Consider the following 19,199-nt stretch of genomic DNA (forward strand, 5'->3'; position numbering starts at 1 on the left):
GATCATGAGAGGATTTGATAGGTTGAACCAGGAAAAACTGTTTCCACTGGCATGTGATGAGACGAGCATTCTTAAGAATGGTTAACGTCATTGTGAAATACTTTATTGCAAACCTTTGTTACTGCCCATCATGCAAGATAGTGTCTCAGAGATTGCACCATCATTATAATATAATAATAATTCTTGCAGTTGACATGCAGCCTAATTATGGGGATGAGACATCTCAAAGCGCCTCACAGGATATATTGTAAGGTGATGTGACTGAGTATTCTGTGGTCACCCAGTGCAGCCAACGTGTGCACAGCAATGTTCCAATCATGGCCACGGATTGAGGAAAATTTGTTTTTATTTGGGAGATTGTTGGCCATGATCTGGGGATAAACTTGCCCAAATAGTATCATGGGATATTCTCACATACACATGGACAGGCAAATGGGACATTGGTTTAATCTCTATTCAAAAGGACAACACCTCCTACAATGCACCAGCCTGGGCACTGCACTGAAGTGGCAGCAGAGAATATTTAGGCGGCTTGAACCCCAATCTTCCGACTCAGAGCTGAGAGTGGTGTCAATTAATTAAGCACATCGACTTGTGGATTGGATTCTATTCTTTAAGTGGACAACTACCTTTACAAATTCCAACCAATTGAACCGTGTCTTTTGAATCTGCAGAACCAGGATGTTTAACGTCATTGAGGCATACTTCAGTTGCAACAATCGCAACCCTATATTTCAGACGAGCAAACGGGTTCATGGTCAGTGAGCAGAATGATGCCAAGTGCTATTTTTCCGCTTCTGTCTCTGATTCAGATAATTTCCACAGGTTTGTGTTTATTTTATACCCTTATATCTTAACTGTGTTTAAGAATACGGATACATTTGTTTCCATTATTGTACAGTAAAGAAATCTCTATATTTGCCTTTCTGTATCTCTCTCTCTCATTATATTTTTCCAATTTGTTTCTCTCCTCTTTAAATATAAACAATCCGTGTTTGAATTTATCTTTTGAACAGTTATTGGCAACAATATGAACGTAGTGACCCAATACCCAAAGTTCCAGACTCCCAATAATGGTGCAAACATCACCTTCCACTGCATCTTTGCTGTAGCTCCAACCAATGTACGTATAAACGTGTACTGGTGGAAGCACGGGGAGAGTGGATATCTGCAAACAAAAGAAGACAAAAGGCAAATTTTTGGTCTGGAACATGGAAGAGGCGGGGGCTTCTTCCATCTCCTAGATGTGAGAGTCAAGGACACTGGAGTCTATCATTGTGCACTGATCCGTGAGGGAAAAACAGCAGGAAATGGAACTGGATCACATCTAACTGTCTGTGGTAAGTGTACAGTCCAGGTCATGATTTTTGTACTTACAAACTAATCTAACAAAGGATGCAGACTATTTATATTTGCTTTTTTGAGAAATAAAAAAGTTTAATTGTTTTTGTTACCTATGTGCTTGAGGTCAAATACAATGGGAATGTGACACAAGTTCAACGCATCGATTTACTCTGTCTAATATTTTACAATGCGGCATTATTAATGTTACAATGACAGCATTGAAAGCCAAATATTATCAAAACTTTACCCTTTAATGAGTTCCCATCAAATGCAATCCCAGCTGAAGGTATTTCTGTCGGGCGATAGAATCTGCTTTCTCAACAGTGTTTATATTCCACGTGAAAAGTCTCTTGCAATTAATAAGAACTATTTTCAATCTTAGACTATTCAATCTAAGTACTTTCTTTACTCAACCATCCAACTAACATTCGTTGGAGGGCCACGACAGATCTCTACAGATGAATGAAGCGCTTCAGTTTAAAATGGGTATTTACTTCTCCAGGGATTTGTATTGTCAACCAATTTTCATGTGACTATCTGGGAGCTACTAATTAGCTAATTACCAAACAATTAATTCAAAGCTCACAAGCGAATAATAATAATGACCCTTGCATTAGATATAGCGCCTGATCAGGTAGTTGAGACAGAATATTGTAAAATGGATTGACTCTGTAATTTGTCGGCAGGAATGCAATGCAAATAAACCATAATGAAAGTGTTGTAGAGAAATGAGTGGGACGCAAATCAGATAAAGTTTAATTCTAAAACTGAGTTCAAGTAATGTGATTCTGCTCTTTTTTTTGTTCCACAGTGTCTCCAACTTCAGTGAAGATTTTCCCCAGGGATCTTAGAAATGGATCTGCGAATCTGACTCTTGTGTGTGAAACAGATGGGTTTTATCCAGATAATCTCAACCTCACTTGGTATAAAAATGGCACCGAAATGGCAACTGGGGTAAATACTACGATACAGCAGATTTCGAATGGATTGTATGAAGCTTCCAGCTCTGTGGAAGAGATAGAAGCGGTCCAGAATGGTGTTGTTTATACCTGTCAGGTATCACATCTCAGCCTACAGACTCCAGTGATTGCCAACTACACGGTTGTCCTTCCTGACATAAGTAGGTTATCAAAATCTACTGTCAATTAGATTTAACTGCATTCCAACAGGAATACTTCATTGCGTCCATTCATATCACAAAGTGTAATCATACAATTCGCTTCAAATATTTTTGAAACACAATTCCAAAAACATGTTTATATACCTGCTTTCACCTCGGGAGGATGACCATCTTGACAATACAATCAATATTCAAATTACAGATTTATAATTAATGAAAAATTTGAAGAAGGATTATATACTTTCCATATGATAATTTTTCCTGTTTACTTGCGAGTAAATAAGAATATTTTAAAAGTATCTTACCACTTGATTTCCTTGCGCCAAATATTTTATCCAGATATTGCTGTTATATTTTCTGCTTCCAGGTCTCTGTTAGTTGCGTTCTTATTCCAAACTAAATAGTTAATTCCCCTAATGTCAGGGCTGGTATCAGGATCTGACCCTCTGTAAAGAAGCGCAAAAGAGTTCTGCGTCTCACTTTACCATTGCACTGGGCAGTGAAGGAAATGAAGATTCAGTAGAGCTTGTGTACATGAGGATGGAGACAACATATTACATTAGCTACAACTATCTGCACCTCTGAAAAATAATTAACAAATCCATTACACATTGATCTCCATTAGTGTTCAGTTATATTCTTATTGGAATGAAAGATCGGGCTGTTTAATTTATTTAAGCTGGAAAGCCACATTCTATAGACCCAGTCATGGGAAAAAAATAATGGTTTTCAATAAAATAAATTGTCACTTCTACATTAAACATTCCATTCTAGTACATTGTTCCACTACTTAAACGAAAGATGATTACTTGGAAAATAAGTGAATGATGTGCTCCATATTGTGCAACTTAATTTCTTAGTTCAATTATCTTTTTAGGAAGCGATACTTTGTCGCCTTATTTACTGATTGCTGGATACGCAGGAGGTGGATTGGCATTTCTGGTGCTTATCATTATCATTGCTAAGGGAAGCCAACTAAGGAAAATGAGAGGTAAGAATTATTCTCTTTGTATTCAGATAAATTGAAACTTTGGTTAAATGCAATATCTCTTTGAGTGAGAGGCTTCTCCCAAATTGAACCGTGCCAATTACTATTGAGAATTATTATTCGCTGTTTATATCAATTATTATTTTACAACAAATGTCCGAATTGTATCTTGATGCATTGAATATTGGCAGAAATATTAATATGCAACCCACCATCGGTGCAAAACTTTACATTGAAGACCACGATTTTTTTTAAAAAATGGGAAACCTATGTGAAGATGCAGATCCACTGTGTAGAAAGTTAGGTTGAAGAGTAACAAAGACCCATTATAGGTTAAGACATAACAGCCATGTGGTATCAAACCTGAATTCAAAGTTTTTAGATGATTTATTTACACTGTAGGCTTTGAAATGTAATAATTATCTCCCCATTGAGGGCTCAACCCCGCGCTTGTCCAATGTCAAATGACTAGTCAGTGACTATCCTCCTTTTGGGGATTCGAGGTCTCATTGGAGTTGAACTGGCTACAAGGTGATAAATATGGCAAAGGAATTTCAGGATGGAGTGACCCTCTCTGGGGTCTCAGTAGACCAGTTCTGTACTCCAGGGCACTGCTGCTGACAGCACAGCCGCACTGGCTCATCGGCAGAATTTGGAAGGGCATATCAATCACTGGGGACAATGATTCTTCCAACTCAGATCCTGTTAACCAGGCAAGCCTGGTGAAAAGCGCTATATCAAATGCAAGGATTATTATTATTATTATTAAGCCGAAGCCATAAGGGAAGGATGGTCCCAGATGGACAAGCAGCAAGGCTTGCCAGGCAGTACTCTCAATGGAAAGCGTTGATGTTTTAGCTGGTTAGACTCAATTAATAATATTAATAATAATAATCCTTGCATTTGATATAGCGCCTTTTACGTCGGGAGGATGTCCCAAAGCGCTTCACAGTAAAGTGTAAATTTACTGTAATTTACTGTAAAGTGAATTGACTGTATATTTGTGGGCGAACGCGGCAGCCAATTGCGCACAGCAATGTCCCGCAAACAGTCGTAGATTGAAAATGACCAATTTATTATTGTTTTTGATTTTGGAGGGATTATTATTAGGCTCTATGTGGAGTAAGGAAACTTGCTCAAGGTTTCGCCGTGCTTGGAATTGAACTCAGGTCTCTCGCTTGCAAAGCGAGTGCTCTAACCACTGAGCTACAAGACTCCACAATTAGCATATTAGTCCTCCATCGTACACTCTGGGGTCGCAAGCCTTGGCTCTTACCAACCTGCGCCCGAAATTTTGCAGAATTAGGCAACCAGAATGAATCCCTCCTGGGAGAGAGCACCAATTTCATTCCAGTAAACATCTCTGAAATTTCCATGTATAAGTAGGAGGCTTGGAATTTCAGTTTGGTTTGGATACTCTTAAGCATGGTGATGGGTTTCCCCATGCATTACACACCCAGCTGAATAAATATAATATTCAGTCCCTTTGCATTAATTCTGCTCCAAATAGTAGTAATAATAATCCTGGCATTTGATGTAGCACTTTTTCACATCTTCGAAACATCGCAAAACACTTCCCAGAATATACAGTAAAGTGAACTGACTGTATATGTTGTGGGCAAAACGTTATAAATGTAAATGTGTTTTTTTATTTTTTTTGTTTATACTGTGGAAATTAAGTACATATTTAGTTTCTCCAATTTTAGGTTCACATGGAGTTGTGAATGGATCGGACCATCCAGAAGAGGAGGTAATTTAACATATTTAATTCAGGAGATAATTGGTATGTGAAGCAAGATCATTGCGATGAAAAGAATTTGTTCTTTAGAAGTAAGTGAGAGCATTTTAGATATACTTTCCTTGAATAATTATCCCATATTTCTGTATTATTTCAAGAGGTTGCACAAGTATGAAGTGGCCTACTACAAAGGAGTGCAGTTGATAAAATTATAGATAGTAAAACTGTACATCTCCTTATAAAATGTTTGCCATTGATATGCTCAAGAATTTAAACTGGGAAGCTGAAGTTTATATTTCCTCAGAGGTTATGTTCAGTGTTTTAGCTATAGGTTGCAATCCAGTGAAGACAAGGAAACAAACATGATGCTACATATGTTTTTAATACATGGTCTAGGAAGCAAGGACTGAGATGGTGTCTTATGCTACGTTGGATTTGACTGGTTCCCAGAAAACTAGAAGACCTAAGCATCAAGAGGAGAGGACAGTGTACTCTGAGGTACCACTATAAAGAACACAAAATCTAAATATGGAACGTTTATATCCAATGTAATTTTTTTCTGCAGTAAATATAGTAGGAATACATTTGGTTATTTCCTTATTATTCATATTATTTAAGTCCATGTGTGTACTGCTTGTTTATGGTGTATTTTCCTTCTAAACGTATATATTCTCCTCTGTGCTAGACTGGGGCTATGGGTTGGTGACCTCAACCCTCACAAATTGATTCAAATCATCCCTTATGTGTAAGCTTAAATGGGTACAATTTACTCAAAGAGTAATAAATTGTAACAGATTGCCAGGAATAGTGATTGAAGCCAGGACACTGGACTAATAATAATAATAATCCTTGCATTTGATATAGCGCCTTATCACTGTCTTTGAGATGTCCCAAAACACTTTACAGAATATACTGTAAGGTGAATTGATTGTATATTTTGTGGGCAAAATGCAGCAGCCAATTGTGCACAGCAGTTTCTCACCAGCAGTCATGGATTGAAGTGACCAATTTATTATTATTTAATATTATTCTTTAATTATATAGCGTCTTATCACGTCATTGATACGTCTCAAAGTGTTTCATAGAATAAATTGTGAAGTGAATTGACTGTATATTGTGGGCGAAACGTAGCAACCAATTGTGACAACAGTATCCGACAAACAGTTGTAGATTCAATCACCATATTTGTTTATATTTGGATAGATTATTACCGCAGGAAGCAATCCACCGATCGGGTTCCTACTAACTGCTAGGTAAACAGAGGCGTATGGAGTAAAGTAACTTATATAAGGTTTTGCGCCACCCAGGAAACAAACTCAGGTCCTTTCACTTTTGAGGTGAGCGTATTAACCACTACACTACACAACTCTTAGTTAAAAAGCAGTTGATGCTCTGATGGGAAAAGGGTATTCTGGAATGATGAGATTGTTGGGCCCAAGGGCCTTTTTCGTCCAAACTAATGTTATGATCTTGCAAGATCCTGTGAACTCACGGACATTCATACACAATTTCCAGTAGACTTAATGTAACATCAACTGTTTTCTCCCATGTGTCTCCAACCCAAGGAGTCCTATAGCTCTGTGGCTAGAGTACTTGCCTCAGAAGCGAGAGGACCTGGGTTTGATTCCTGAACAGAGCATCATTGGGCAAGTTTCCTTACTCCACATGCCTATTTACCTACCAGTAACAGCCACAAAATTACATTTGCACAGTGCCTTTTGTGTCGGGAGGAGGTGCTGAGGTGCTGGTAGGTAGGAACCCAGTAGTTAATTGATTGGTAGATCACTTTTCTGGGGTAATAATCCCTTCAAATAATAATGATAATGTGGTCACTCGATCCACCTTTGTTTGTGGGACACGGCTGGACGCATTGGCTGCCGTGTTTAACACACAAAATATACAGTCAATTCACTTAACAGTATATTCTGTAAAGCAATTTGAGACATCTTGAAAACGTGATTAGGCACGATATCAAATGCAAGGATTATTATTTATTATATTATCCAAGGATACTGCGTTTCTTTCCAGCTATCATTACTCATATTTGGATGATGCTCAACTTTTATTAATAATTCTTATAAAAACCTTTGCATTTAATATATCCTCTTTCACAATCGGAGGACATATCAAAGGCTACTTACAATTTTATGGCAAAGTGGAGACTATACCTTGTAGGCAAATTTGTTTTTATTTTTCATGCGGTTAAGTTCAGTTAGCACTGAGCAGTTAATTTACCAACTGAGCTGAAGGGACAATGGTGTCAGGTGTCATCGGTACTTTTTAAGGAAAATTTTAAAGATTGACAAGAGTCTACTAACTGAATTCCAAATATTCGCTTCACAGACCAAGCATGGGGCAGCCAGTAACAAGATGACATACGCTACTCTGGATTTGTCCAGCTCACAGGGAAACGGGAAACCTAAATGCAGCAACAAGAATACGGAGTATGCACAACTACAGGTGAGTAACCACGGTGGAGTAGTAGAGGTCAATAATAAAGAAGCAAGAGCTTCGTAAAATTGCAATAATAGGTGCAGCTACAAATTATTGATGTGTGTATTGATCGCATCCCATAAAATATATGGGTTGTTGCATTTGGTGCCATGTTATGCAGCAATTCTATTATCATCACCACCCGCAGAGAAAGTACTTTGGTGTTCCTTCTTTTTTAAGAGTTTTCAATCAACAAGAAGAAATCACAGCAAAAACGTGTTTCAGAATGGGTTGGTTAATCTGTATAGTTTTGATAATTCAGCTTGGCGCACTTGGTAGACCTCAGTTAGAAGACAGTGGATTCAAACCCCATGTGGGGACTTTGAGCTCACATTCCAGGCTGACGTTCCAGTGCTGAGGTGTGCTGCATTGACAAAGCTGCGGTCCTTCAGATGAGACATCAAAACAAGATTTTGTCTGCCTGTTTTCATGGTGTTCTGGTCCACAATTCCCCAATTTTGCAAAAAAAAAACATTCTCATTCACTTCAAAGCTGTTTATGGGACATTGCTGTGCAAAATCGGTTGCTATGTTCACCTACATATATATAGTCATTTCACAATAAAATCCTTTGAAGTCCTTCCAAAATAAAGATAATAAGTAGTTAATCAATGTTTAATGCTATTTTTGTAAAGTTGGAAAAAAGATAAATTATTGATAATCCAAATAATTGGCTTCACAGACCACGCAAGCCGCAGGTGGAAATAAATTGACCTACGTTGCTCCAGATCTTGCTTGTTCGAAGAAGATGAAAAAGGCTAAATGTAACAAAGATGCAGAATATGTTGAGGTACAAGTGGGAGCCAATAGAGCAGCAGTGGAGGCCACATTCAATTAACTAAAGCCAATTAATGCTCCAAATTATTAGTATCTATTGGTCGTTGAGAGAATAAATATTCTCTATATTCTAGCCACTTTGTATTGCAATTCAATGTTACTTTTCTAAAAATAAACTTCAGTTATTAGTGTTCTTATTTTAGGAAAAAATGGTTAGAATATATTGCAAGGCATAGTCTATATTACTGAATTTGATTTTTAATAAAAAATACTGTTTAGTGCAAGTTAGACAATGTTTCTAAATGCAACTATTGAATTGTGTAACAATAATCTTTGCATTAGATATAGCATGTCCATGTCGTCGGAAGATTTTAAAGAGCTTCACATGATTTATTGTAAAGTGTATTAACTGTGTATTTGCCAGCGAATGAATGTATTTGGAAATGACTGTTGTCACAACCGGAATTGTAGGTTCATACCCGACATTGGGGCTTTCAATGCACAGCCTAGGCCTTTGGCTGACAGTCTAATGCCCTGCATGCAATGTGCTGAAGGTGCAGATCTTCAGACGTTAAACTGAGGCCAGTCTGCCTTTTCGGGTGAATATTAAAGATCTCATGGCACTATTCCAAAAGAGAAGGAAGTTTCTCCTGGTGTCCTTGTCAACATTCCCCCAAATAAAATTAGTCACTCACTTTATGGCTGTTTTGACATATTGGTTGCGCCTTTGACTACAAATACACAGTCATTGCATCTCACAGTAAAAATCCTGTGCAATTCTTTGAGAAGTCTCGAGGAGTTGATAAGTCAAATGCATGGATTATTATATTTGTAAAGAAAGCTAATAGAATAACATGAGCAGATTATAAATGTTCGGAATCATACTTTATCTTGTTTAACAAGATTTTAATAAAGACCATTTTGCAGCAAATCCTGTTGCCTTCTCTTTACATGTTACTTTGTCTCTTCAACACAAAAGCTTAGCTCAAAAACAGTTTAGCAACTATGAGGCAAGTCATTTACCACAGTGAAAAGGTTAAGCTGTGGGCGTTTTACTGGTCACATATCTGCTAATTTATATTTAACAAGAATTAACTGAGCTCCGATTATGTTGTTACTATCTTTGATCAAAACAGCATCAAACTTCACCATCGCTGCGCTCTCTCAGACTAAATATAGAACACCTATATTTAGTTCAGTGTGTGGTGAATGACTGTAGCTATTAGGCAATGTTTCCATTGATCATGCAGCAACACATATACTCTCACATTTTAAGAGCGAGCTCATTGTTTGCAACTTCAAGTGTGTCAGTTCACTGTCAGTGAAGCCTGAACTATACACTGTTCACTATAACCTTTATATGAAGTTGTCTGCAGACTGAGGACTGAAGAAATAGATTTCCTGTTTCTTTTTAAAGTGATACCTTAATTTGCTGCAGTAAAATGAGTTGAATGTTACACCGAACTTCAATTCCTCACGGGTTAAACACACACAGATATTGTGTCACTGGTGATATGATCTCCAAAAGGTACAATGTGGACAATTACTTCAACTCAGTATTCCAGAAGAAAACGGGTAAATTGAAGTATAATCAATTTGAAGCTCTCCATGTTCCTAAATATTCTTTGGTAAGAGGCTCAACCTTTGACCGATCAAATTATGCACTGCAAGTAATCCTATTGCAGAATTTGAAACGTTAGAGGCAGAAAGGGAAGTTTTTTAAAATATGATAACACCGCTTGTGACATCCAGAGGTTACAGCTCAATAAACTGTTGGGGAAATACGTGAGATTCTCATAGAGGGCAGCAGCAAAGGGGTAAAAGAAAGACTTAGATTTGGAATTGGAGCCTGAAGAAGATAGATAGGATTTCAAGATGGTAAAAACAATGCTTAGATGTTATTACTGGGGTTTTTAAGTAACAGGTAAGGGACATTTATATAGGTTTGGTATGGCCATGAGTATAGCAGTCAAGCGTCAAGAGGACTCCTTGCAATCTGAAAACTGAATCAAATGAAGTTCCAGTATTATAACTGCACTCCAAATGTGTACATATTTAATTGATTACCAAAGTTAATTGTTAGGTGCTGACGTATTAGATGATGGGAAAGGTTGTAATTATCCTCATTTGGTCTAAAAAAACTACAAGGAATGCCATTTCTGACTCAGGGAAACCAAGCTACAGTTGTCCCCGAGACCTTGTTTCTTTAAGTAACTGTCCTGGTGGCTATCATACCAGTATTCAGTTCACCTCTACCATCAATCGTAGTTTTTTCACAGGCCAGGTCAATTTGTTAACCCTGACCTATTAATACAATGGGCAAATTGTATGGCAGCCTGTTTCAAATGCTCTGAGATGCTACCCTGCTTGGAGGGCACTATATAAATGCAAGTTGTTATTATTGTTGTTTATAGACCACAGGGAACCATTAAAATGTATACTATTCTACTAAGGATCTGTTGTAAGGCAGCTGAAAACCTAAGCACCCAGATATCTAAGGGAATAACTGAGACTACAAAACCGAGAAACACTGTCTCCAGAGAAAAACAAGTAAATAACTATTATAAAATAAGTTATTAGAGATTGATTATCCCCTCCCAAACATCAATGCCAAGGTCAAATATAGCACGCCTCTTGTCATCTCATCTAAAATTAAACAGGACAGAACCGACCATGAATTAAACCTAAAACATTCCAGTTAGCCTCAGTTTTAGACTTGACTGCAAATTTACTGTAAAAGTCATTCAAGGACCCATCACTGAATGGTTTACCCAGCAATATATGCATAGATAATTGGTTTATAGAAGCCAAACAATGATTTTACCATTAAAGCGTACTGCTGGTACATCCTCCCGAAGTGAAAGGCACTTTACAAATATAATATTGTTGTTGTTGCCATGTTTTCAACTCATTTTGAAAATGATACCATCCCAATATATTTGTATTTCAAACCAAATTGAAGATGAAATCTATGAAATAATATAACAATCGATAAATAACAATGTAGTAAAATAATTAAATTCTTAAAATAACACCACTCTAAAGACCAATTAAATATGTTACAACAAATTGACTATTTTAATTTTTGTGATTGAAGTTATCTTTCATGCAACTTCTTTATCTCTAAAATGTGCGATACAATAAATGATTTGTCTTTTTGTTACTTCATGTATACTGTTTTTATTAGGCAAACATGAAGGGTTACATGTCATTTATTACACATTTGTTTGCCCGTAAATTTGTGAAGAACACTAACATGCCTACTATTTATTTATATAAATTGATCCGTTTGCTCATTGAAATCTTTCTCTCAGTGAGAATTTATTACAATATAAACATCAATAGTGACATGTAACAAGGAGAGGTCTCACTTCTGGAGAGATGGCTTTAGAGGGATTGCAAATATCTGAACCTAATTGTATCTCTCTATTGTTTTTTCAACAAATATTTTTCTTTAGATCTAATTATTTATTGTTTGCACATTCTTTACAGATGGGGTCTCAGAGTAACACTCCTTCTTCTCTGCATTACAAACAATCATTTCTAAATCAGGTAGAATAGAGGAGCAGTAAAATTTCTTTTAACTCTTTAAATAACCTCATTGATATTTACTTGCTCCCACTCTGGGATATCATCCACTGGCATGTCGTTATCCAGATGACACCCAGCTCTATTTCTCTGCCTCCACCCTTGACTCCAGGACCACTGTTGTCCTAGTTGATTGCCTTTCAGATATCTAGTCCTGGATGAGAAACAATTGTTTCCAGTTGAATGTCAACAAGACCGAGACCCTCCTGTTTGGCTCCAGTAAGTGTCTTTTACCTCAAGCACTGATAGCATCAATATTCATAAATGTACTCTCCACCTCACCGAGTACAGAACTTTGTTTGATCGTCAATTGTCTTTTGAAACCCACATCCATGCCATGACTTGTTCTGCTTTCCACCACTTCTGCAACATTGCCCGACACCACCACTGCTTTTCCCCTCAAACCGCCAAGACTGTTACCTATGCTTTCGTTACATCCAGGCTTGACGATGCTAACTCTGCTTGCCGGACTTTCCATCTCTTCCCCCGGCAAGTAACAGGTTATTCAGAACTCTACAATTTATGTCCTCTCCCACATTAAGCTCCATGAGGTTACCATCTCCCTCCACACCCGGCGCCACTGGCCCCCAACCCCCAGAGGATTGAGTGCAAGATCCTCATTCTCACTTTTAAAGCCCTTCATGTTCTTGCTCCTCCCCACTTATGTGACCTACTAAAATATTACCAATCTCCCCCGTTGGGCGGGCAGTGGCTTGCTCCATGTCATCAGCGCTGTCTGTTCCATCATCGGCGGTCCGTCTTCAACCTTTCTGCCCCCAACCTCTGGAACTCCACCAAACAGCCCCTCCACCTCATCTCTTCCTTCAAGAAATGTTTCAAGACCTTCCTCTGACTACACCTTCAGCAGTCCTCCCACCTCCATCCTTGTTGACTCCCAATTTGCATGCAAACTCTTCACAGTCCCACCTTGGAACATCCTCCCAACATGAAAGGCAATATATAAATACAATTTTATGTTTTTGTTGCTGTTCGCATTGAACCTGAACTCCAAACTCTCAACAACATTTGTACTCATGGTGCATTTCACTCCATATACTTGTAAATTAATGGCATGGTTCTTCTGAGGTTTGGGACGACTGCTAATATTAATATTTAATGTCAATAAGTTAATATTTTCCCCTGTTTTGTGAAGATTGATTACGAATAGTCTGCTTTATCAAGAAGTATTCCATTATGTAAATGGCTTCTTGTATGAACTTGAAATGATTGCCTGTAGTATTAGGAGTTTTTGGATAGGTGGCTATAAGTGGATAAGACTATTAGGAGAAAGATCGTATTCCACAAAGTTAACCAGGATTTTGATTAGCACTATATATTAATCCTGGGGATGCATATAAAAGAGTGCAACAATAATATAAAGCACCTGTCAATGCCTGTCTCATGGGTATTGCCTGGGATGATCCAAGTTTCCATGAGGGTGAGGATGTCAACCTACTCATTGACGATGAGGTTGTGAATGGCAAAAGCATGAACATTTTGCAGTGTGATGGGGAGGGTACAGGCAGCAGAGGAGTATGCAAGACGAGGAGTGGGAAGGAGAAGGATGGGACAGAAAGAATGGGGATGTGGATGAGAGAAAAGAGGTTCACTCCTGGGGATTGTGGGCTTTGCAGTAAAAATGGGCAATGAGGTAGTTGGAGTGGCCGCTGTTGGACAACCAATGGCTTGTGTCACGATGAGCCTGGCAGAGCTGTGTGTGGTCAACCCACTGACAGGGGGCTGAGGAGCTGAGGAGAGCAGCGCAGAGGGTTGGGGCACTGGGAACAGAGCTCACAATTAAAAAAACACAAAATGATTGTGGATAGTGGGGTTGAGGATAAAAACATTATCACACTAACAAAAGTTAGTTAAAAGTAAAGAAATACTCCCTCTTGCTCCTTCGCAGGTCCCACTCCCTTGTCGGTCTTGCTCTCGTGATGGCCTCACACTCGCATCAGTCCTGCCCCCTCATCGGGCTGTTCACTCGATGGTCTTGCTTCCTCATCATTTCCACTCTTTCACCGGGAATAAATTCCTGCTTCCCACTCACTTATCTCTCACATGGTTCACTTATTTCTCGGAAAGCGAGAAACGAGGTTCTCCCAATGTCCTGGCCAACAATCCCTAAATAAAGTTGGTCATTCATCATGGCTCATTGTGGGATATTGCTATGTGCAAATTAATTGTTCTTTTGCATGAAATAATAAAGCCACTGCACTTCAAAGTGAAGTACTTTGAGATGTCTCGATGGCACCATAATGCACAGTATCAAATACAAGGAGTGTTATACATTGTTATATAAAATTAATCATTCGCTTAACCATTTCACCCACAAAACATACAGCAAATTCACTTTACAGGATATTCTGTAAAACACTTTCAGACTTCTCGAAGACGTGATAAGGTGCTATATCAATGCATATAGAAAATACAATACAAAATACAATGGAAAATTACATTTGTAAAGCTCCTTTCACATCGAGAGGATGTCCCAAAGTGCTGAAGAGTCGGGGATTAGCGATAAGGACCCGAGCGGGAGGGGAACTGAGGGGATTGGGATCAGGGAGGGTAGAAGACAGAGAGAGGTGGAGGGTGGCCAAAGGCTGGTTGAAGAGGAGGGTCTTGAGGCATTCCTTGAAGGAGGCAAGGGAGGGCGCGAAGCAAAGGGAATGTGGGGTGGAGTTCCAGAGGGAGGGGGCAGAGAGGCTGAGGGCCCAATCGCTGATCGTGGGGCACACCAGGCAGGGGACATAGAGCAGGCAGGAGCCTGCTGAGTGGAAGGAGTGCATAGGTTGATATGGGGTTAGCAGGTAGGAGAGGTAGGAGGGGGTAAGGCCGTGGAAGGCCTTGAAGCAGAGGACGAGGATTTTGAACTCGATCATCTGAGGGATGGGAAATTTGTGGAGCCAGGCGAGGATGGGTGAGATGAGGTCACAGAGCCTGGTGTGGGAGAAGACAAGAGATGCAGAGTTTTGGATGATCTGTAGCTTGTGGAGGGAAGAGTTGGGAAGGTCGACAACCATGGAGTTGGCATAGTCGAGCCTAGATATAATGAAGGCATGTGAGGGTTTCAGCAGCCTAAAGGTGAGGCAGTGGCGGGGTCAGGCTATATATTGCAGAGGTGGGGGGAAGGCAGAGTGGTCATGGCACAGATGTGGGGGAGAAAGGACAGCTGAGGGTCAAACAAGATGCCTAGGTTCCTGATTGACTCAGTGAGGTACAGTGTGCACCCATGAATGCTGATGCTGCCAGTGCCCGAGGTGCGGAGGAGCTGGAAAGCCTCGATGTTGCTGACATTCAACTGTAGAACATTGGCTCTCATCGAGGACCTGATGGCTGACAGGCAGTCTGTCAGGACATCAGTGGTCCTGGAGTTGAGGGTAGACAGCAAGAGATAGAGTTGAGTGTTATCCGCATACATGTGAAAGTTCATCCCATGTCTGCCGATGTCACTAAGGGGGAGCATGTACAGGTTGAAGAGGAGAGGACCGAGGTTAGAGCCTTGAGGAACACTGCACGAGACTGTGCTGGATCTGGAGGAGAAGCCTTTTATGGAGACAAATTTGAGCCGCTGTGAGAGGTAGGATCTGAGGCATTCAAGGACAGAACCTTGAAGGTTGAGGTACGAGGAGAGCTAGTGGAGGAGGATAGAGTGGTCCACAATGTTGAAGGCAGCAGAGAGGTCGAGGAGGACAAGGAAGGAGAGGGAACCCTGGTCAGAGATGGACAGAATGTCATTTATCACCTTGACCAGGGCTGTTTGGAAAACCACAGAAGCACGGAAACCTGATTGGAGAGGTTTGTAAAGGGAGTCAGAGGAAAGGAAGGAGCAAAATTGGGAAGCAGCAATTCTTTCAAGGACTTTGGAAAAGAAGGGGAGGTTGGAGATGGGACACTAGTTTGTGAGCAGGGATAGGTCCAAGGAAGTTGTTTTTAGGATAGGGGTAATGGCAGCTGTTTTAGGGAGGTGGGAGTTGACAAGGAGAGTTTGACGAGGTCTGAGAGTAAAGGGTCAAAGAGGTGGAGGTGGGAGGTAAGGAGAGGGGTTGGGATGCAGTCGAGGGAGCAGGTGTTAGGCTTCATCGGGTTATAGTGGTAGCGAGAGAGAAGGGGGAGACGGGTTTGAAGGTGTGGAGGGAGGGATGGTTATGGGCTGGAGTGTGAGGGAGCGATGGGGAGTGGGTGGCAGTTGGGAGGGTGGAGGCAGCTAAATGGTTTCCTTGATTTTGGTCTCAAGAAAATCCAGCATCTTCTCGCAGTTGGCATTGGAGGAGAGAATGGGTGAGGCATGAGAGAATGGACAGAGGAGCCGGTTGGTAGTTGAGAAGATGAGCCGGGGGTTGACCTTAGCCTTCAAGATTTTCTTGGAATAGAAGGATGATTCAGCAGAGGCGAGGGCGGAATGGTACGTTTTGATGTGATCCAGCCAGATCTGCCGGTAGACCGTTAAATCAGATTTGAGCCAGGTGCATTCGGTGGCACGCACCTGACCCTTGAGTGAGCAGAGGTGGCTGGTGTACCAGGGTGAGTTGGGTGAGTAGAGGGTAAGGTGCTCGAAGGAGGGGAATGAGCCGCTTGAGTAGGGGGATAAAGCAAGAGAGGACCTGATGAGGGCCACACTACCGCCACGGCGATTAGGATGTGGGGTATAGTGGAAGGTATAGCCAAGTGGTGTGGCCTCAGTCAAGGGGAAGGTGTCACCTGTGCCGATTCCAGGTTTCAGTGAGGGCCAGGATATCGATGGTTTCATAAACAATGTTGTCTTTGATGACAAGAGCCTTGTTAGAAAGCGAGTGGACGTTTCGTAGGCTGATGTAGAGGGCACAGTTGGCAGAGGAATGTGTGACATGGGAGTGGGTTGTGGGAGGATTGGCAGGGAGGGTGGGAGTGTGGATGAAGGAGATTAGCCCCTGGGGTTTGGGTCCAGCAGGGCTTGCGGTGATAGTGGGGGACGAGGCAGTCATTGTGGTTGCTGCTGGACAGCCAAAGCTGAGTGCCATGGTGAGCCCGATGGAGGATTCCCAGGCTGGAGCAGAGGGAGGCTGTGAGACGGTCAAATGGGGATAGGAGATGAGGAGGATGTAGAGAGAAGGACAGAGCAGGAAAGTTGAAGGGTAGGGAGAATTTTGGGGGAAAAGCAGCTCGGGTCGGAGATGACAACCAAGGTGCACAAACCGAGACTGAGGCAGGCGGTTAGTGGGGCATGGTCAGCCCACAGATGGAGACTGTGGGGCCTAGACACAGCGCAGAGGTGGGAGAGGGATCCGGACACTCATTGTGTTATCCACCAGATTGCCCAACCTGGAAGAGAACACCGAGCAGCCTGCCGGGAAAAGACTGAGGAGGGTAAGGAAATGCCGATAGACCATACTACACCTGATTCCCGGAGGCCTGCCACCCCTTATCTCTCATACTGGACCCCGCTCTCACACTCACCTCGCGAGGCCAGTACTGCCCAGTTTACCTCACCACCACCGCTCCTGGTTACCTCCCGGCCAATGGCCTCAAATTCACTCCCGGTCGCTCTACTGGGGTTCCTCTTCTCCTCAATCCACTTTCATGGACTGAGCCTTCAACCTTCGCACCGGTCACTGATCGCTCGTTCACTCGGGCCTCAGACCTTGCTGGTTGCATCTGCTCCCAGCACTTGCTGCTTGTTATATCATATGCAGGGATTAATATTCATGGCTGATTGTTGGGCATTCCTGTGCACAAATGAGCTCCTGTGTTGACCATTAAAATACACAGTCAATAACTTTACAGTAGATCCTGTGAAGCACTTTAAGATGTCCTCCTGAAATAAATGGTGCTATATTGATTGCAATTATTATTATTATTCACATAAGACTATATAGATGTGTCAGTGGTAGTATCAGACAATGTAAATAGATGGGCCACTGCTGATATCAGACTATATGGAGGTTCACTGGTGATATCGACCTCGATAGAAGACAATATTGGTGTCACTCATAACATCAGGTTATAGAGAGATCATCGGTAAGAACCTATATTGAGGTACTGAATACCGATAGGCTAAATAGAGACAGTCTGCTTATATTAGATTGTATAGAGGTACAGACTAATAATATCATATCTCACATCCAGGGCCAGATTAATCAATTAACCAGGTAAAACTTTGTTTAGGGCCCCGAAGTCTGTAGGGGGTCTGAGGGCTGGGCTATGATTGACACCTTTACCTCCCAGCTGCGCCTCTCTTCCCGTGGCTCCCTACTGTGAGGCTGCGCGGTGAACGATGAGAAGAGTCATATCTCCAGCTCCACCTTCTGTCTGTCTTTAACTCCACTGCCACTCGCACCAGACTCTTTGAGACATGAAACTGCACAGAGTGTCGAGAAGAGTGGCGGAGATGGAGGTATGATTCGTGCCCCCAGCTCCCTCGCTCCTTCCATCACTCGTCGCGCTGCCTTGTGTCTCATAAACCCTTGTGGAAGGTGAACGACATCTCATCAAAAACTTACTCAGATCCAGGATAGATTGAATGCATTCGCAATAGTGTCTATTAATCACAATTTGACAAGTACACTAAGTTTTTTATCACGTCATTAAATGTTTGCAACTTTGAACTCATGAAACTATTTTAAAATGCTTCTTCCACATTGTGCCATTGGATCTGGAGCCATGTACAAACCTGGGTACCTTGGTCTCCCCTGTTCTTCCCGGCACAAGCTTCAGACTATCCAGATCTCTGTAGTCAGTATTGTCTTCAGCACCAGGTTCAACGAGCCAACCCTATTCTTGCTCACCTTATTGACTCACAATTTCCAGTTCAGGTTCCTCCTTTGTCACATTTAAATCCCTCTATGGTCTTGCCCATATCTACCTGTGACCTCCTTCAACCCTACCTGCTTCTCCCTTTGCTCAACCAGCACAGGTCTGCTTCATGTGCTTCGTCCTATTCGCCAAACTTTCAGCTCTTCTGCCCTCATCGTTCTCTGGAATTCAATCCCGGAACCCCTTTGATTCCTTTCCTTACTCTCTCTTTCAAGGCACATCTCAAAAAGTACCTCTTTGTTTGCACTTTTGGTCATCTTTCCTTTGCCCAACCCCTCCTCTTCCATCCCCAGCTGGGGTGCGAATGTGGCACTGTGTATCATGCAGAGACGATATAAATCAACATTATACTGTAGGATA

General features: G+C 41.2%; 1 protein-coding gene across 1 annotated transcript; it reads left to right on the forward strand.

Annotated features, from left to right (window-relative positions):
- The first annotated feature begins 762 nt into the window (after nt 1-762).
- On the forward strand, nt 763-8,819 carry LOC103185891 (tyrosine-protein phosphatase non-receptor type substrate 1-like). The gene is made up of 8 exons (XM_007904633.2): nt 763-825; nt 1,017-1,340; nt 2,156-2,464; nt 3,342-3,455; nt 5,159-5,202; nt 5,587-5,688; nt 7,534-7,650; nt 8,365-8,819. Exons 1-8 carry the CDS (start codon nt 771-773, stop codon nt 8,518-8,520), a joined length of 1,221 nt encoding a protein of 406 aa, XP_007902824.2. The 5' UTR covers nt 763-770; the 3' UTR covers nt 8,521-8,819.
- Nucleotides 8,820-19,199: the final 10,380 nt, after the last annotated feature.

The sequence above is a fragment of the Callorhinchus milii genome, unplaced genomic scaffold (genome assembly GCF_018977255.1).
Source record: "Callorhinchus milii isolate IMCB2004 unplaced genomic scaffold, IMCB_Cmil_1.0 Scaffold14, whole genome shotgun sequence".
Lineage (NCBI taxonomy): Eukaryota > Metazoa > Chordata > Chondrichthyes > Chimaeriformes > Callorhinchidae > Callorhinchus > Callorhinchus milii.